Below are 21,069 nucleotides of genomic sequence, written 5' to 3'. Positions count from 1 at the left end.
AAAAGAATGGGTTAACACCCAGCACTCCAAAGCAACTCTTAATTGGTCATTATATGTTTATAAAGTAGCTAAGTGAAGTCAAGGTGTGGGGGAGAAAAATAACAACCTATAGGTTTTAGATAAAGTGTGAACAAAGTAAGTTCCCAATTAGGGAACTCCCGTCCCCTGCACACTCTATGGGGCTCTATAGCCAAATTGTTAAAAGGTAAAGTAATCTGGTTTTATTTATCTTCCCTGTGATCAATTTTTAGACATTAAATTCATGAATTAGGTTTAGACATAGCATAGTCTGGTTGTTAGATTTACCAGGTTACTCACCGTAGTGACCACCTTACTCCTAGTCCATAGTCCCCTTTCCTCCATACTTGTGGGGCATCTCTCCGTCCTGTGGGACGGGACCAGAGCACTTTGTAAAAAGCATCCACATTTTTTTCAAAAATGTGTCCCTCCTCTCTTTCCTACGCGGGGCCCGGCACGCGGCCATAACCCCACCCAACTTGGCTCCACCCCGCGCATCGCCCATCAGTCCTTTTCTATCACCGGGTCAAAGACCCATTAGAAATAACAGAGGAACCTTATTAGAGGGGACGGCGGGTGGGCGTATGGAGGAAAGGGGACTATGGACTAGGAGTAAGGTGGTCACTACGGTGAGTAACCTGGTAATACTCCTACGTCCCGTCCCCTTTCCTCCATACTTCTGGGATATTCCCAAGCACTCCTTACAGGAACTACGGGTGGATGGAAATACCCCTTACTGAAACAGGTTCTTCAGCACAGCCTGACCAAACTGAGCGGCAGCTCTAGAGCTCATGTCGAGACAGTAATGCTTACAGAAAGCAGATGGGGAGGCCCAAGTAGCTGCCCTAGCGATGGATTACCAGGGAACATATTTCTGAAAAGCAACCGCGGCTGCCTTGCCCCGCACCAGGTGTGCATGGATACCTTTAGGAGGTTTCAGCCTTTGGACGATGAAAGACTCCGTGATGCAGGCGGCAATCCACCTGGAAATAGTAGCCTTAGATGCCGGCTTGGCCTGAGTGTTACCGAAGGTCACAAAAAGTTGAGAAGAACTCCTAAGCTCGGAAGTCCTGTCCAGGTAGAACTTAAGAGCTCTTCGGACATCAAGACAGTGTAGAACTCTTTCAGCCTCTGAGGCAGGGTTCAGAAAAAAGACCGGAAGGGATATCGACTGATTCAGATGGAATTCGGTCACTACCTTCGGTAGGAAAGCTGGGTTTGTCCGAAGGACTACCTTGTCCTTGTGAAAGACCAAAAAAGGATGCTCCAACGACAATGCCTGGAACTCACTCACTCTCCTTGCTGACGTAACAGCGACTAGAAAGGACACTTTCCAAGACAAGTACTTGAGGTCTACCGTAGCCATTGGTTCAAAGGGTTTATGGCACAGCGCCGTCAGGACTACATTTAAGTCCCATGGCGGGTGCGGATTACGAACCGGAGGGTAGAGGCGTGTCAAACCAGCAAAATGCCTCTTCACCACTGGGTTAGTTAGAGAATAAGAACAAAGGTCTGTAGAAAGGTAAGCGGAAACCACTGAGAGATAAGCCCTGCATGACAGCACATGAACCCCTGACTCTGCTAGGGAGGACACGAAGGACAGCACCGTGTCAATCGTGGCCACCCTCTGATCCAACTTCTTCTCCAAACACCAATGACAGAACTTGAGCCATTTACTCCTGTATTGAGATCTGGTCGAGGGTTTCCTGGCTGCCTGGATAATGCGCATGTTATCCGCAGACAAACTCAGATGCTCCAAAGACTTGAACTCAGGCACCATGCCGCCAAGCTGAGCGATTGTGGGGAGGGGTGCCACATCTGTTGTTCCCCTTGGTGAAGAAGATCGGGAGTTACTGGTAACCTGATCGGCGGATACACCGACAGGTGTTGAAGTTCTGAGAACCAAAACCTGGCCGGCCACCACGGGGCTATCAGTAGAAGGGAACAGTTCACAGAGTTTTTCAACCTCCAAATTGCTCGATGAACTAGAGGCAGAGGCGGGAAGGCGTAAGCACTCATGTTGTGCCATGGAATCTCGAGAGCATCCCCCAGAGAGGAGGCTCCCAGTCCCCCTCTAGAGGCATACTGAGGAAGCTTCTTGTTTACCGCCGTAGCGAAGAGGTCCACCTCCGGTGTGCCCCAACGCGAGAAACTCCATGAGAGGACCTCTACCTTCAACTCCCACTCGTAGCTGACCACTGTCTGCCGGCTGAGGGCATCCGCTGTGACATTCAGCTGGCCCGGGATGTGCACTGCAAGCAGCCGGACACCATGAAGCACGGCCCACCACCAAATCTGGATGGACAGGTCCACGAGGGGGGGAGACTTCGTTCCCCCTTGCTTGTTTATGTAATACATTGATACCACATTGTCCGTTCTTATGCGGACCACCTTGTTGACAATGAGCGGTCTGAACGCCCTGAGCGCTAGGAAGATCGCCAGAAACTCCAAATGATTTCTGTGCAGGAGCTTGTCCTGAGACGACCAGAGGTCCGAGACCTGAAGAAGATCTAACGTCGCACCCCACCGAGGAGGGAGGAGTCCGTCGTGACCGTCACCAGGGGGACCGGGTCCTGAAACCCAGCACCCCCAGACAGATTGCTGAGACATGACCACCAATCCAGGTCCACTCTCATGGAATCCGGACTCATTATCCGCATGGAATCCGGATCCACTGCCTGACGCCATGAATTCTGAATATCCATCTGGGTCCGTCTCATTTTGAGACGAGCAAGAGGAAGAGCCAGTACACACGAGGCCATGAGGCCCAGAAGCCTCTGGAACCACCAGGCTGGCATGCTCTCCGACTGCACAAACATCTGACACGTGACCAACAGATCCGCCATTCTGTCCCCGGTCAGATACACTATGCAGTCGATCGTGTTCCAACGAAAACCCAGGAAGATTAGGTCCTGTGAGACCGTCATGGAGGATTTCCGCCAGTTCACTGACAGCCCAAGATGGAACAGGAGCTGAAGGAGAGACTGGAGGTTGCCCGCTGCTGCCAACGGACAAGGGCTGCATAAGAGCCAATCGTCCAAATAAGGATACACATGGATACCCTGGAGACGAAGATAGGCCGCAATCACCGAAATCATCTTAGTGAAGACACGCGGCGCCGAGCTGAGGCCAAAAGGAAGCACCTGAAACTGGAAGTGCTTCTCTCCCAAAGAGAAGAGGAAGTATCTCCTGTGTGGATTCCGAATCAGGATATGCATGTACGCATCCTGAAGATCCACAACACTGAGTCAATCGCCCATCTGCTAAGATGAGCGTATCTGGCTGGGTGTGATCATCTTGAATTTCTCTTGGGGTAGGAAAAGATTGAACTGGGAAAGGTCTAGGATGGTGCGCAGGCCAGCCTGGTTGGGTTTGGGCACTGTAAACAGCCGTGAGTAGAAGCCCTCCCCTCGCTCCCCAAGGGGAACAGGTTCCACAGCTCTGAGGTCCAGAAGCTTCTGAACCTCGGCCTTGAGGGAGGGTGAGCCCGACAGCTGAAAAGGAGGGTTGAGGGGTGGGGTAGGGGGTGAAGGTAAGCAGAAGCCCGCTCGAGCGACTGACAAGACCCATCTGTCTTCTGTGATGTCTGCCACGCCTCCCAATGAGACGCAATGCGTCCTCCCACTGGGGTCCCATGCAAGCGCGGAAAACCCTCATTTGGGAGGCTTATCGGTGGCGGTGCCACCTGAACCTGATGAGGAGGCTGAGGAGCAGGAGAAAAAACGCGTGAGCTGTTGCCTAGGGCGGTTATTCCCCGCAGGAGTATCCATTCTGCGAGATTTGCGGTCGAGGAAGCCCCTAAAACCAGAGGAAGGTCGACTTTGCGACAATGGTCTCTGGGATTTGAAAGGAGCTTTAACCAGAACAGACAATGATTTAGCTGTCTGAGTGCTATCCTTGGTTTTGGTGAGCTCTACATTAGTAGAAGAATGAAAAATCTCCTTACCATCGAATGGAAGGTCCAACAACTTGTCTTGCACTTCCTTAGAAAATGTTGTGGCATGCAGTCACGCCTGCCGTGAGGTATCAACCCCAAGCATCAGGCCCCGAGCCGAGGTCTCTACGTGATGAGCCGTAGCCTCCAGGAGATCCTGGGCCAAGACCCTGGCATTGGAAAGGCCTCCTTTGAAGTCTTCCAACTTCTCAACCGGGATGTGCTCCTCAAACTCCGACAGACCTTTCCACATCCGCATGTTAGCTCCCGCCAATATTGATTCTGCGTTGGCCTGCCTGAGCTGCAAGGCCGAGTTGGCGAAGATTTTCCTCCCGAGGGAGTCGAGGAGCTTCTCCTCCTTTCCCAGAACCTGAGTAGCCGTCGTGGAAGAGGATGCTGCAGGCCTGGACTGCAAAGTGGCCGCAGCCAGCACTGTGGAGGAGGGAGGCGGACAAGACGACAGGGCCACCTCTTCCGAAGAATGCAGCCTGTACCTCGCGTCAATCTTTTTATTGACAAAAAGTCCCGAGTGTGGCTTTTCCCAGATTCTTCGGTCCTCGGCCAGAACGTCCTTTTGCAGGAACAGGCCGGTACCCTCCAAGGGAGACAGGGTGAACGCCCCAGAAAGCACGCCCTCCTGCGGAGCGGGTGCCTCGGGCACCGGAACATCTAAGAAACTCATCATGTCCAGTACCCGGTCATGAAAGGCTGTGATAGAGCGGGGAAGGTGTCGTAAATCTCCCCCCCCCCCCGTCTCACCTGGGATCGCTTCTTGCTCCGTTCCGTGGGAGGATTCCTCTTGTGGACGGATCGGGTCTTGTATAGGCTTGCTCGAGTCTCATCCGACTCCAGCGCGCGTTCAGAGTTCCAGGAAGGTCGCAGTTCCAGGATGTCCAGGAAGAAAGTAGCGGTTGCTAGGGTTGAGGATTCCGGGAGCAGATTTAGAGGGGGAAAGGTGGAAGGAAGGAAGAAAGGACCAGGAAACTAGGAATAGTGGATTCGTCGAACAGCACACACATGTCTAGTCACTACCTAATGATAGCGTTGAGAGGCAAGTCACTTGGCACAGCCATGTTGGGAGTAACAAGGAATACATGTCCCGTCGCTATAAGGACCAGGAAGTCCAGAAAGGGTAAGTTCTATGGGTCATGACAGCATGCCTCCTCCGAAAACCTGTTCCACCAGGTTTGCCCGGGTGTATGAGATGGAATCTTCCAAGCAATCGAGGGGTATTTAGGTTAGAAACTGGTTCCCAGGTTCTCTTGCTAGGAGGATATCCTTTCCATTCAACCAGGTATTGAAGTCGACCCCGCTTATACCTGGAATCGCATATTCTGGACACTTCATATTCCAGTTGATTGTCCACAATCACAGGACTGGGTCTGCAGATTTTCCGGGTGGATCGGATGTAGGGTTTCAATAGAGAAGTGTGAAAGACTGGGCGTATTCTCTTCCAGGAGTCTGGTAGCTTGAGCCGGAATGAGACAGGATTGATGATTTCCTTTATGGAAAATGGTCCATAGTACCGGGGGGCTAATTTGTTTGGCCGTAGATGTCGTGGTAATAGTTTCGAGGACAACCAGACTTGATCACCAACGGAATAAGAAGGCGCTGGTCTTCTTTTGGAGTCCGCATAACGCTTAGTGCGTGTCTGGGCCTTTTCCAATTGTTCCTTGGCTTTCTTGTGTATGTTGATGAGAGTCTCAATCCATGAGTCGATAGTAGGTACCGGTGTGGGATGTGGAAGAACAGAAGGTAAAACGGACGGGTGAAAACCTTGACTGCAATAGAAAGGGCTGACCTTGACTGCTGAGTGATCGGAATTGTTGTAAGCAAACTCGGCCAAGGGCATAAGGAGACACCAGTTATCCTGAACCCTAGTGGCAAAACAACAAAGATATTGCTCTAGAGTCTGATTTACACGTTATGTGGCTCCGTTGGTTTGTGGGTGATAACCTGATGAGAGAGCGCGTTTGATCCCTAGAGTAGGACACAGATGGTTCCAGAATTGTGAAACGTATTGAGGTCCTCGGTCCGATATGATCTTGGAAGGAAGTCCATGAAGACGGAAAATGTGTTCCAGGAAGATTCCAGCAAGTTCTGAGGAGGATGGTAGTTTATACAGAGGCGTAAAATGAGCCAAATGAGTGAACAAGTCTATGGTTACCATGATGGTCGTGTATCCTCGGGAAGGTGGTAATTCCACAATGAAGTCTGTAGCAATGACTTCCCATGGTCTTGTTGGCAGCGATGGTTGCAGTAGAAGACCCGCCGGTCTCTTGTTATGTTTGTTTTGACTGCAGACAGCACAAGCTTTGATGTACTGTTGTACGTCGGTCTTCATTCCAGGCCACCAAAACTGTCTTTGTATAAGACAGAGGGTGTTAGTTATGCCACGATGTCCGGAGTGAAGGGTATCATGGCAGAGGTTTATCATTCTTTGTTGTAATTTCTGTGTAGGAATGACCAGTGCATTGTCCTTGAATACATTTTCTTCCTTAACTCTTCGGTTCCATGTATTCTTCCTTGAAATATCCTTCCAGAGATCAGAGGACTGGGTTTGCACTCGGATTTCTTCCAGGAGGTTGACTGCTTGAGCTACAAAGATCGTGTGGGGAAACATCTTAGGATAGTCCTTGTCTTCAGTGGTTACATAGTCAGGACGTCGAGATAAGGGGTCAGCAATCATGTTTTGTGATCCGGGAACATGAGTGATTTGGGTTTTGGTACTGGGCAAAGAAGTAGGCCCAACGCGCCCGACGACTGTTCCTGCACTCCAATGACTGTAGAATTTGAAGATTCTGATGGTCCGTGCGGACCTGAACTGGATATCTAGCACCAAGAAGATGTCGCCATTCAGTGAAGGCTTGGCGGATGGCTAACAGTTCCTTTTCCAGGACGGAATAGTGTGTCTCACTGGGAGTCAGGGTTCATGAGAGGTAAGCAATGGGGTGTTCCAGTTTATCCTCAAGTACCTGTTTCAAGACCGCTCCTATGGCGTAGTTAGAGGCATCCGTTTCCACTAGGAATGGGCAATTTATGTCGGGTTGGGCCAGGATGGGGGCTTGCGTGAACTCTGTCTTCAATCGTTGAAATGCTTTATATTGCGGTGTGGACCAGATAAAGGGGGTGTCTTTCTTCAAGAGAGCAACGATCGGCTGAACGATCTCGGAAAAGGTAGAAATGAACTTCCGGTAGAAGTTGGCAAGCCCCAGGAAGGATAGAACTTGTTTCACAGATGTGGGAGCGGGCCAAGCCAGTATGGCTTTCACCTTTGAAGGGTCCTTACCAATTCCTTCTGGGCTAAGGATGAATCCTAGGTAGTGAACAGAAGTAACGTGAAACAAGCATTTTTCGGGTTTGGCTAAAAGTTTGTCTTCACAGAGTCGTTGTAATACTGCCTTTACATGTTCTTCATGCTTTAGAGGATCCTTGGAAAAGATCAATATGTCATCCAGGTAGACAATGACGAAGAGGAATAACATGTCAGAAAACACCCTATCCATAAAACGTTGAAAAACTGTGGAAGCATTGGCTAGTCCAAAGGGCATGACTAGATATTCATAGCGACCAAAGGGTGCTCTAAAGGCTGTTTTCCATTCGTCTCCTTCCCGGACACGGATTAAATGGTAGGCACCCCGGAGATCCAACTTTGTGAATATTACGGCGCCTCTCACAGCTTCCAGGATATCTGAGATCAGGGGCAGTGGGTACCGATCTTTGAGAGTGCATTGATTTAAGCCACGATAGTCGAGGCAAGGTCTGAGTTCCTTGGTGTCCTTCTTGGGAACGAAGAACAACAAAGCACCCGCTGGAGATTTTGAGGGTCTTATGGTGCCGTTTTCAAGATTGGTGTCCAGGTATTCTCGGAGGGCCTTTTTCTCAGGTTCAGAAAGAATGAACATTCTGCCGAAGGGAATCACTGCTGAGGGATCTGTATCTATGGCACAGTCTTCAGGTCTGTGAGGGGGTAAGGCCTGGACTATGGCAGTTGAAAATACATCAGCATATCCCTGATAGGCCATTTGGGACTTGTATGATATTGGAAACCATGAGTGGTGTTTTCTGGTCTCTAAGTGGTTCTTTAGGAGGTGTCGAGGAGGGATCCAGGGATAGACAGTGGGACATACAAAACTCTGAGCCCAGGAATAGTGATCCTGCTGTCCAATTGATATACGGATTGTGCTTTTGTAATCAGGGCATACCCAATACCATGGGGTAATGGGTTGACTTAATGATGTCGAATGTAATCCGCTCTTGGTGATGGTTTATGGAAAATTGGATCTCTTTTGTCTGCAGGCTTATGGGTCCTGAAGAGAGCGGTCTTCCGTCGATTGCTTCCACCGGCTGCATGGTGCTTCGTGTCTCGTACGGAATATGACTAACAACCCAGTCTTGATCAATGAAAATTCCCATAGCTCCGAAGTCCACCAAGGCCAGAATGGGATAGGTCTCATTCTTGGAGGGCGACAGGAAGGCCTGTAGTATCACCAAATTGTTTTGTCCAGGAGAGTTCAAGGATGGAATTGATGTGGAGCAAACATCTCTCTCCTGACACCTCGCTCCATCTAGGATCGAGAGCTGGCGTTTCCCGAACGCCGTGGAGGGGCTAGAGGACATTCTCTAACAAGGTGTTTACCCGAGGCACAATACATGCACAGGACTGTGTGGATCCTTCTCATCCTTTCTTGTGGGGAAATAGGTCCACGGAAGGCTCCTATTTGCATGGGTTCCGGATCAATGTCAGGGGTTCGGGCAGGATCGTTTTTTTACAGAAGTCTCAAGGGAGTTCTTTTGAAAGGGTATCTTGGTCTTTCTTCTTTCAGCCTTTCTTTCCTAGATTCGGAAGTCTATTTGCATAGCTAGATCCATAAGAGCCTGGAATGAGCTAGGACGAGCCACTCTGGCTAATTCATCCTTTATATCCTCATTTAGACCCCTGCGAAATAGAGTGAAACTTGCTTCTGCGGACCAATCTGCTTCCTTGGCCAGTTGTTTGAATCTAGTAACATACGTTAGCATATCCTGGGATCCCTGTTGGAAATCAAGTAACAGTTCCTGAGCATTATAAACCTGTTCTGGGCGGTCGAAAATAGTTTTGAGTGCCTGAATAAATCCATCATAATCATCCAGGAGGGCATCTCCAGAGTTGACTAGGGGAGTGGCCCAGGTCAACGCGTTCCCTGTGAGGTGCGAGATTATGAAGCCCACCTTTTCCCTGGAAGTTGAAAAATAGTAGGGCTTAAAAGTAAAATGCACCAAGCAGGAATCCAGGAATCCACGTAAGGACTTTGCTGAGCCATCGTATTTGTCTACCACTCCACCCAGTAACACACTCACCTTGTTAGCGGAGTCGCGAGACAAAACAAGTTGCTTTAACGCAGCATTCTCCGCTTTTAAGTTCTGCACTTCAGTTGTTAGTTCTTGCATGCCACGCATGAGGTCCTGGACTGCTTTCTCCATAGCAGTATCAGTGTCGGTCGTTTGGCGTCTCAAACTGTTGTAAATCTCCCCCCCGTCTCACCTGGGATCGCTTCTTGCTCTGTTCCGCAGGAGGATTCCTCTTGTGGCCGGATCGGGTCTTGTATAGGCTTGCTCGAGTCTCATCCGACTCCAGCGCGTGTTCAGAGTTCCAGGAAGTTCGCAGTTCCAGGATGTCCAGGAAGAAAGTAGCGGTCGCTAGGGTTGAGGATTCCGGGAGCAGATTTAGAGGGGGAAAGGTGGAAGGAAGGAAGAAGGGACCAGGAAACTAGGAATAGTGGATTCGCCGAACAGCACACACACGTCTAGTCACTACCTAATGATAACGTTGAGACGCGCGGGGCTGGGGGGGCGTGGCCAATTTATAGAACGTGCCGTGTCTGACGTAAAGGCTGGTGCGAGGCAAGTCACTTGGCACGGCCATGTTGGGAGTAACAAGGAATACAAGCCCCGTCGCGATAAGGACCAGGAAGTTCAGAAAGGGCAAGTTCTATGGGTCATGACAGAAGGTCCTTGTTGTCCTGATCGCCTTGAGGGTCATCTGACAGGTCAGGATCCTGCTGAGCCGTGTCAGGCACTGCCTTGTCCACTAGGGACAATGGAGGCAAAGGCGGAAGAACGGGGGGGGGCACCACGGGCAAGGGAGGCGCCGGCGGAACCACCGTCGGAACGGGTGGAGCCGGAGGTGCAGGTGGACATATCTCCTTGAAAAGCCCTTTGAAATATTCCCTCATGGGTTCGGTGCGCATAAGCGCTTGAAATTTACTGAAAAAAGCATCCTCAAGAGATTGTTTCGGGACCTGAGGAGGCCTCTCCTGAGGTGGAAAAATCCAGGGACATAACGGGGAAGGGTGCCACACCGGCCCCTCCACCGTATCCACATAGATCAAAGGAGTCGCCCCCACGGGCAACGAAACATTGTTTGGAAGAGGCATCCGGGCGTTCCAATCATAAACCGGCGGGTAAGGATGCGCACAAGAGACCAAGCACTACACCAGAAGCCGATGGCGTAGTTGAAGGGGTAGCACCTAAAATGGCTGCCGTGGTCGTGGCGGAAACAGGCGCCATGTTGTCCTCATCTGAGGAGAACTTCGGCACGTGAGGCAGGGGTCCCCCTCGATGGATCAGGGGTCTTAATCTTAGCCTTAACATAAGGAACCTCGGCCGAGCCGGTACTATGGGGCCTGGAATATTTTTGTGACATACCAACCGCCAACTGAGCCTTCGAAGGAAGGACCTCGGCACTGCCAGTAAAAGAACTTTGCTTCTTTGCCCCCTCAACAGATCTGGTGTCACCACAAGAGCGGGAACGGTGAGCAACCGCTTTCACCGACAAAGCCTTGTCCGGCCTCTCAGAACTGTTGGTAGCTTTAGCCTCTGTACGAGGGACCTCGGACCCAGGCCCGGTAACAGTCTTATCTGCGTGAGCCTCGAACATCCGTTCGGTAACTACAAGGCCAGCCAATGCCTCGGGGCGCACCCCGGTTTTGTTTTTGAGGGAAGCCGACAGAGAGGCCTCAGAGAGAACTCTGGTACCCCACGACTCAGTAGAACTGGATCTACAAACAGCCCCCACAGGAGGGGCCTCAGAGCGTACTCCGGAGTTCACAGGCCCCTTACGGAGACCCTCGGACCTCAGGGCGAACCCCGCTAACAGAGCGATCAACGCCCCTCCCGGACCGAGAGGAACCCGGGAAGGTATCCCCCGGCCCGGGTGCTTTTAAAAGTAAACAACTTACCAAGCGTTTTTTCTTCTCGTCGATGAATGCCTGAAAATGCGAAGGAGGAGTTAGTCGGAACACCTCCTCCCATCGCTCCAACCGACTTGAAGTGCCCGGACCGAAAGGGAGTCACAGTAAAAACAGGAGTCCCAACGGTGTTCCGGACCCAAACACTCTAAACAAAGAGGATGCGGATCCGCCCTCGCAAAGCGATGGTGACACGATGAACAATCTGGAAAGTCTAATTTGAAAGACAGACAGACTAGTAAACGAACGCTAGCGAGAGGCAGAGAGGAAAAAAGGGAAGAAAATCTTCCGAGGATGCAAGTGCGTCCGGCCCCGACTGAGTGGAGAAAAGGACTGAGGGGCGATGCGCGGGGCGGAGCCAAGGTGGGCAGAGTTACGGCTGCGTGCCGGGCCCCGCGCAGGAAAGAGAGGAGGGACACATTTCTGAAAAAAATGTGGATGCTTTTTACAAAGTGCTCCGGTCCCGTCCCACAGGACGGAGAGATGCCCCACAAGTATAGAGGAAAGGGGACAGGACGTAGGAGTAGAAATCATGATGACATTTTCAATTTGTACACAAACACAATTTATAACTTAATTTTTTGATTGTTACAGGATTTATTTTTTCAACAACAAGTTGCCCAACGCGTTTCGAGAATAAGTTCTCTTCTTCAGGGGCTGTAATGCAATTCAACTTTTCAATCTAGTAAAAAACAAATTAAATGATATTCTTAATTAGATAAGGATGGTTAACTCAAGGTCATTAGACATTTTTTGTTTATCATACAAGATATACATCTCATTTGCAAAACATCGAGGTTTTGACTACCAGAGTGATCAAAATTGGAAGTTTAAGGATTCATCAAATTTCATAGTCATACAATCTTACAGTAAGGTCAATAAATGTGAATGCATCAATGAAGTACAGTAAAGAAACACACAAGGTTCTTCATCATTGGTAATAAAGTTCAAGTTAAGTCTGATCATTTGTTCATCCAGGCTTAATGCCTTGAAAATACCCTTTTGTAAAGTTACTCATGGTAATCTTGCTCCCTACGGGTAAATCATCCCAAAAAGGGTACAGTAAAATGGATAATGTGCTTACCCTGTTTCTCTTTCTTTAGGGGATGGATAAAAGGACGTCTTCCTCCATAATGATGACCAACAGTGAGAATAGATATATTCTCAGTGTTTTCGAGGAGTTTATCTAAAACATTTAATGCTTTATTAGACTTTCGTTTATTAATTAGCATATTCATGAAGTATATTCTTTCAATACTAGTCTGGATGTTATAATATATGTGCCAAAATTTCTACAAAGAGACTATTTATAGTCATTTAACTACTGCGAGAGACATTTAGGCATGATGGTCATGTGTAGTTTTAACAGAATTACTTCTGAATAAAAAATTAAAAAAGGAAATGAAAACTTACTCAAAACGAGTAATACATTCTATCTGCTTTGTCAGCGCAGTGTGTTGTTCCTGTTCTGGTTCCTGGTCTGGCTATCAAAATGATAAAGATCAAGCGCTCGTACACCTAGAGACACAGACTCATGGTGAGATGCACAGTTTTAAAGATTAGCCCCAAGTGTAATGAAAATCTACAAAGTAGATTCAAAAGATTTACTAGTTCCGCTTCAGGTCCATGTGTGGATGTGGAAACTGCCAAACGGACACCGAGCCGGATGTACATCATGTTAGAAAATGGCCTATTTTATGTTGTTATGATCGTGACCTCATCACGTAATGTGCGTGAGTGACGTTGTGATGTCAACAAACCCCGTGAATTAAAAGCTAAGTTTTCAATTTTGAATATTGTGGATGCATCCAAATCAGTACTCTACTTTGTTACCTGTTTAATAAGATAATGTGTCAAGCCGGTTTTATTGCTTATAGATCGTGACGTCATCACACAAAAATGCGCGAATGTCGTCACGATGTCAACAAACCCCGTAGGAAAGGCTCAGTTTTCAGTTTAAATCATATGGATGAGCCAAAGTCTGTATTCTATCTTATTACATGCTAAATCAGATAATGTGTTAGTTTATTAGCATTGGAAAAACTTTATGTTAAACGTAATGTAGTGGCATGGGGAGCTCAAAGGTAAGTTACTCGCCTGTTCGTGTGAACTAGGACCTCTTAATAGCAACCAGATGGATAATGGTGGATTACCCTTGTTTGTTTGTTTATTATTTGTAATGCACCGGAATACCATAGGGTAACAAGGCGCAGAAGTTACAGGAATGAGCGAAACTTAGTTGCAGACAATAGAAATATATACATAACATTTACACAATATTAAAAAAAGCAGGGAGTATATGCAAATATACAGGTTAACACATGCGAGTACAGTATGTCCAGATGGCAGAAGGGAGACGCAGATCTTGGGCTCAGTATGTTTAGAGAGCGGTTGTCTTCAGCCAAGACATAATCTTGGATCGGAAGTTTTGGTAAGGTAAGTCCATTCTAAGAGTGGGTGGTAGGGAGTTCCACAGTTTAGCTGCTTTCACCAGGAAGCTGTTACCTTCTATGGTGGAGCGTTTGTAGTTAGGAACGGAGAGGCAGTCTCTGTATACTGTCCTTGTCGGTCTCAAGGATGTCTGTCTGTGAAATCTTTTCATCAGGTAGATAGGGGCCGCGTTATTGAGGGACTTGTGGGTGAGTAAAGCAGTTTTTAGGGAGATTTTATCTATGATAGGGATCCAGTTGTTCTGTTGGCTGTGTACTGTGATATGGTCTCTTCTGGAGATGCCCAGGGCCGCTCTGAGTGCGTTATTCTGGAGAATTTGTAGGTTGCTAGTTGTGGCTTTGGAGGACCCAAGATAAAGCGCGTTACAGTAGTCTAAACGGAATAGTATGAAGGCTCTGGCCAAGGTCAGGCAGCTGGTGTCAGATAGAAAAGGTTTGGCTGCACGGATCAATTTACACGTGTAGGCCGTGGAGGAGGCTAATGAGTTCACCTGTCTATTAAAGGAGAAGTTGGAATCCAGGTAGATGCCCAGTGTTTTGACTTCATGTCCCACTCTGATAGTGTTGCCATCGATCATGAAGGATGAGTAGGCCGGGCTTAGTTTCTTTAGGCTGGCAGTGGTGCCCAAGGTGATGTGTTCAGTTTTATCATCATTCAGGCATAGTCCGTGAGTGGCCATCCATGCCTGGATGATGATGTAAACCCTATACACCAAGGCCAAATCCTTTTCATAATCTCCAGAAAGCGGAAGGAGGATCTGGGTATCATCTGCATAATTAGTGTAGGTGATACCGAGATGATCCAAAGCATCGAAAAAAGGGGCTTGGTAAATATATTGTACAGTGTAGGGGAGACACAAGAACCCTGTGGTACGCCACAGGTGATGGCTATGGGGTCTGCTGCATCTATGGGCGAGAATACATTCATGGTTCTGCCATTAAGGAAAGATCTAATCCATGTAATGGCCTCAGAGGAAAAGTGGGCGGCAGTGTGTAGGTGAGTGCATAGGACCAAGTGGTCAACTAGGTCAAATGCTGCAGAGAGGTCGAGGAGGATGAGTAAGGCTGCTTGGCCATTGTCTCTGAGCAGATCAATCTGTGTTTTAAGGTCGATAAGGGCTGTCTCAGTCCCATGTTACGGACGGAAGCCTGATTGTCTGGCTCCTAATAGGCGATGTTCTTCCAAGTGCTTCTGTATTTGTACATAGGCGACGATGTCCAGTATTTTTAGAAGGAATGGGACAGTCGTCATGGGTCTGTAATTAGTAGGAGTAGCTGGGTCAAGTATGTTTTTTTTTTAGTAAGGGTAATACCCAGGATTGTTTTAGATTAGTTGGGATAGATCCAGTGGAGAAGGAGGCGTTGATTAGCTTTGTGATAAATGGGGAGAGGTCGTGAGCAGCGTCTTTAATGAGCTGTGCTGGACACAGGTCTCCCTGGCAGTTGGATGGTTTCAAGGACAAGATGATTTTTTCAACTTCAAGTATGGTCAATTTGGTGAAGTTGAAGCGGGTATATTCCCTTGAAGTCTGCTTCTCGGGTAGCTTGGACAAGTCAGGGTTGTTCAAGGAGGCTTTTTTACAGGAGATTTTGTTTTGTAGAGTAGCAAGTTTGGATTTCAGTGCACCAATTCTTGTCTTTAATGCTGGTATCTGGTGGTGCTATGGGAGTTTCTACTTCTTTCAGAATAGAAAATAGTTCCTTCATCTGTTCTGTTGAATGTGTTTGGTCATAGGGGGTATAGAACCTAATCATTAAGGGTTAACCCATTTACGAGAAGAGGGATCTCCAAATTAATGATACATTTCAATTATCATGCAAAGCTTTCATAACCTTCATATTATGCTTTGTATATCACAATGCCTATCTCTTGGGGTATAATTCCTGATCATTAATTCTAACATTCTGGTTGAGATAGTAGTCAACAGGATTTGATTACTTTGATTGCATAAAAGCTCACACAATTATTAATAATAATACATTTCAATTATAATACAAAGCTTTCTTAACCTTCATGTATGCTTTGTATATCACAATTCCTGTCTCATAAGGAGTTCACAATCTAGTTGTTTGTAGAGAGAGTAGTACACTGATTAACTTAAGATTTGGATAGAGTACATATAGTTTACCCCTAGTCCACAAATTTGTACTTATGCCTATGTGTGCTGTTATGTGAGGCATGTATGTTTCTGAAGGTGATTATGTTCATAAAAAAGGGCCAAGATAGTATTCTTCTTTGAGGCCATGTGGTGCCAGTGCGTCGAGTTTATGTATCCAGAATAGTTCTCTCTGGGATAGGTCGTGTGTTCATAAAAGTTCCTCTAACACGAAGACAGGCCCCAAGTAAAGCCGCAATAATATTGTATCCTGTGAAACCAAGTGTTAAACCTCAATATTGTGAACCAAAGAGTTCACAATATTTCAAACAAAAGAACCACCAGTAAGTCATGAACTGACATCGCTGAACTCAATAGAGGTTTTAAATTAAAAGTACTTGGTTGGTGGCTTGACAAAAGACAAGAGTGGGTGAAGTACGGCCCTAGAAGAAAGCTGGTGTTAACAAGAGAAAGAGACATTGCCTGTCTGGAAGAGTTAAAAGGGCAGTGGTATAAATCATGTCTTTGTAACAGAGTTGTGAAGAGTTGTTTAAAGTTGAATAAGTGGTAAACATAAGAAGGATCAGTGGGACGGAGACTTCAGAAGCAGTACAATTCAAACACTGTGAGGCAGAGAAGGGAAACTACACAGTGTATCATTACAGGAGTTATTTCTAGCAGGAGAGTGGACCAGACAGAAGTCGAAGTGGGTGTGGACCACTCTGGTAGAGGTTGAATATACTGTTTTTTATTTTTTATTTGGTTGGCTGAATTAATCAACCTTTCAAATTCATTACAAGAACCCATATCAATACATTCATTACAATATTTCATACATTAATACAAATCGTTTAAAACAAATCATTTAAAACAAGAAAATAATTAATCTACTGTGACAAATACATTTTTAGTTCATATTTTCATATTTTCGAATAAGCAATCCTTGGAATTAATATCTTTGCTTCAAAGGCATCCTCAGGCATTCGAAATATACAATTCTTTTTAAAAACTTAATCATACAAAGTATAGAGTACAAACATATGCTCATCACTCTCAGATGTTCCCTGTAGTCTAACATAGCTCAACTCAACCCTTGGAGCATCTTAAATCTAAGCTGACAATTGAGGAAAACCTGAATCCAGAAAATGCACTAAGGCAATTTTGACTGATAGTCTAGGGCAGGTAAAGATAATTTGTGATATCTCACTCACAGTTGTAGGATGACATATGTTAAGTACATTTTCAAAGCGTGATTTCCATTTTAAATTTAAGGCAGGACATTCCACCACTATATGTTGCAAAGTTTCTCTTTGCACCAAATCCTTACAAAAGGGACAGAAGCATGCAGCATGCAGCATGCAGCATGGGTCTGGCATGGATTCACATGCTCATGAATATTCCCCGTCGTCAGGCCGGGAATACTCGGTAAAGAAAAAAATCAGTATCACTTTCCTTTCTGATCTGTCTTTCTTAGTAGTAACCAATCGCTCATCTCTGGGTCATACTACCCACAGCAAATGACTTCCCTCTCCCTAAGCCCCTCTCCTGGCCGCCATCCTCAGATTTGGTAGCACGTAAAGTGGCAGTATGACCAAGTGAAGAGCCGTAGAGGGGAAGGAGGGAGGGTTCGTATGTGAATCCATGCCAGACCCATGCTGGAGAACAACAGTTACAGGTAAGTAACTTGTTCCTTCTCCAGCATGGAGTCTGGCATGGATTCACATGCTCATGAATACAAGAATACACAGCAGTACACACATGCACAACCACGGGAGGTGGCAAAAGGCTCAACATTAAGCATTACATAAACTCAACATTAAGCAACCTCTTGCCAGGCCCACCTTCATGTGAACAGGTTGCGCAGCACTGCTTGGCCGACCCTGGACTCCCGATCGATGCAGTAGAATCTTGTGAATTTGTGCGTCGACCTCCACGTAGCAGCCCTGCAGATGTCCAGCAGGGGCACACCAGACAGGAACGCCGTAGTAGCAGCGATCGCTCTGGTTGAATGGGCTCTCGGACGGCCGGGCAATGGTCAGTTTGCCAACCGATGACAGTGCATGATGCAGCCGGAGAGCCATCTGGAAATGGAAGCCTTAGAGAGAGCCTGCCCTTGGTTCACAGGTCCAAAGTTCACAAAAGCTGTGATGTCTTCCGAAAACTCTTCGTGCGGTCCACATAGAACTTCAGCGCTCTAGCCACATCCAGCGACTACAAAGTCCTCTCGGCCGGCGACGAAGGCGACGGAAACAAAACAGGTAATACCAAGGGCTTGTTGAGGTGGAAGTCCGACGGCACCTTGGGCATAAAGGAGGGGTGCGTCCTCAGCACCACCCGCGTCTCGTGAAAAGTCAAGTATGGAGGCTTGCAGGATAGGGCCTGGATCTCTCCCACTTGTCGTGCGGAGGTGATGGCCACAAGAAACGCAGTCTTCCACGACAGGAACTTCAACGGTGCCGAATGTAGGGGCTCAAATGGCACCCCCATGAGCCTGGTCAGCACCACGTTGAGCTCCCACGCCGGGGCAGGGGCCTTGACCGGCGGGAACGATCGGAACAGTCCCTTCATAAATTCCTTCACCAGGCGATAGGACCACAAGGACGTCCGTCCTGTGGTTCTGGTGTATCGGGAGATCGCAGCCAGATGTATCTTGATGGAGGCGTGAGCCAGTCCAGCCTTGGCCAGCGACAGTAGGTACGGCAGCACTTGAGGGGCCGTAATCCGCAGAGGGTTAATCTTCTGTGCATGGCACCAGACAGAGAACCTCTTCCACTTATGTCCGTAGCACTTGAGAGTTGAGGACGCCCTGGCCTTTGCAAGAACCTCTCTGCAGTCAGCCGGGATATCGTACCCTCCAAACTCTAGTGCTGCAGGAGCTAGGCCTGCAAGTTCAGCGACTCCGGGTCGTGATGAAGTATGGCGCCTCCTTCTCTGGAGAGAAGATCCGCGTCCGTCGGCAGCTTGACTGGTGGGGACGCTGACAAGTCCAGAAGGTCCTGGAACCAGAACTGCCTCGGCCACGCCGGTGCGACGAGGATCATCCTGCACCAGGACCTCTTGAGCTGGATGATGAGTCGGAGCAGCAACTGGAACGGAGGGAACGCATATAGGAACAGGCCGCCCCAGGGGAACCAGAAAGCATCGCCCATGCTCCTCGGCTGGGGAAACCTGCTGGCGAACCTCTGGCACTTGGAGTTCGTCGCCGTCGCGAACAGGTCGATCTGGGGTTTTCCCCATCGTCGGAAGAGTCGATCTACTTGATCCTGACGTAGTTCCCACTCGTGGTACGAGCGCAGCTCCCTGCTGAGTGAGTCGGCGGTGTTTTTTTTATCCCTGCCAGATGAAAAGGCACCAGAAACATCCCTTGGGCAACGGCCCAATGCCACAGATCCTGGGCTTCCTTGGATAGGGCTGGGGATCTGGTTCCTCCCTGCTTCCGGATGTAGAACATCGTGGTGGTGTTGTCAATGAAGATCCTCACCACCTTGCCCTTGAGGGACAGGAGAAAGGACCTGAGGGCCCAGAACACTGCACGGAGCTCCAGGATGTTGATGTGGAGCGGCTTCTGCTCCGGGAGCCAAAGACCTCTCTCGTGAAGTTCTCCAGTGTGCGCTCCCCACCCTTCCAGGGAGGCATCCGTCGTCACCGTTATCTGGTGGGATGGGGTCTGAAAGTCTGTGCCCGCCGTCAGATGAGCGTGGGTGCCCCACCACCGGATCGCTCGTCGGAAAGGTCTCGTTGAGCGGGATCCTGCCCTCGAAGCTGCCCTTCGCTTGGATCCAGCGGGCGTCAAGGAATTCTTGCAGAGGGCGCATCCGAAGCCTGCACAGGCGCACGAGATATATGAAGGAGGACATCATCCCGAGGGGGGACTTGATGGACCTCACCCTGGCCACGTCTGTGGCCAGCAGACGCTGCACCTTACCCAGGATGGCCTTCGTCCTTTCCTCCGACGGCGAGGCCAGACGCGCCACTGTGTCGAGCTTGGCTCCCAGAAAGAGTGCGACTTGCGACGGGACCAGGTGGGATTTGGGAAAGTTGATGGAGAATCCCAGGTCTGTGAGCAGCTGGACGGTCTTCGCTGTGTGTTCTACGGCAAGCTCCCTTGTTCTTGCTCGGATGAGCCAGTCGTCCAGGTAGGGGTAGACGTGGATCCCCTGCAGGCGCAGCCGCGCCGCCACCGGTGAGAGGCACTTGGTGAACACCCTGGGTGCCGACTTCAATCCGAACGGGAGGGCCTTGTACTGGTAGTGCCGTCCTGAGGAACCTGAGGAACTTTTCGGTGTCCTCTTAGAATGGGGATGTGGAAGTACGCATCTGTTACGCTCACCTGGCTCCCACAGGGGCATCGGTCGGACCCGGACAGCTGCGGTCTCCATCCACGTGATGCGTAGTGCAGCGATGACTGACTGGATCTGCCCTCCTAATCTTGTCTGCTTAACCCGTAGAAATATTCTCCTGCAAGTGGAGAGATGGATTTAGCCACTTGTGGATTCAAGTGATGGCACCCCCACAGTCCTCCCCAACTAATCACCTCCGAAATGCCCTCACAGCAATCTCACCTTGTATTCTTGAAAGATGAGCTCTCCATCCTGCGTGGATTTGCACGGGCGCGTCAATTCCAGTTACTTCACTGGTTTGAAGGCTCGGGAGAGTTCCGGAGAGTATTGACTCTGAGGTTCCTGGTGAGGACCAGGAAGTATTAAGTTCATAGAGTTCAATATGTCCGATGTTCACTCTTGTTCCCCCCCCCCCTTCCTTTCTTGTCTTGCAGCTGGCTCGAGAAAAGGAGCTCTTGTGGCAGCTGGTGGCGCTCAGGTAAGAGTCTGTATTACCCGGCGCTGTCCGGTAAATGTTGCACGAGGAAAACGTGTTGTTTTGTCTCTCTTTACAGATGCGGCACGTGAAAATATGGAGAGTCACAAAAGGATGTGTCCTGTGGTAAGGTGGTAAATCAGGTAAGTCTATGGTGGTATGAATTATATTTGTTGGTTCCCTCGGCTCACCTTGTGGCTTTCTTTTGTCTCCTAGGTGCCTAAGTTCGGCGAAGAAATGATGGAGGCAGCGCTGACCCGAAGGATGCTGTGAAGACTGGTGAGTATGGCGTGGCGCTGCAGCTGGAGGTGCGGTGCGTGCAGAAATGATGTTTTTTACAGGTCCGGAGACAAGATGGATCCAGAATCAGGTGTGGAATAGAAATAACTTCGTTTTCTAACCTTGGCTCTTTCTTTCCTCTTTGTTTTAGGAGCTCCGGATTCGTGGCGGGCGTGGCAGAAGACTGGATGCAGGCACGGTGAGTGTTACGCTGCTGGATGCAGAATAACACGAAGCGTGTGTTGCTG

At 48.7% G+C, this 21,069-nt stretch overlaps 1 protein-coding gene across 3 annotated transcripts in view; it reads right to left on the bottom strand.

Annotated features, from left to right (window-relative positions):
- Nucleotides 1–21,069, bottom strand: part of HUS1 (HUS1 checkpoint clamp component) — an 818,999-nt gene that overhangs the window by 266,160 nt on the left and 531,770 nt on the right. For 2 of the 3 annotated variants that reach the window (XM_069613330.1, XM_069613332.1), the window contains one exon: nucleotides 12,266–12,367. The exons of the other annotated variant lie outside the window; for it this stretch is intronic. In XM_069613330.1, the coding sequence (XP_069469431.1) occupies nucleotides 12,266–12,367 (102 nt within the window). The remainder of the gene's footprint in view (nucleotides 1–12,265; nucleotides 12,368–21,069) is intronic. 3 annotated transcript variants of the gene reach the window in all.

The sequence above is a fragment of the Ambystoma mexicanum genome, chromosome 5p, assembly GCF_040938575.1.
Source record: "Ambystoma mexicanum isolate Mex_15411 chromosome 5p, UKY_AmexF1_1, whole genome shotgun sequence".
Lineage (NCBI taxonomy): Eukaryota > Metazoa > Chordata > Amphibia > Caudata > Ambystomatidae > Ambystoma > Ambystoma mexicanum.
The sequence above is the reverse complement of the archived record's forward strand: the minus strand, read 5'-3'. Positions and strand labels throughout refer to the sequence as shown.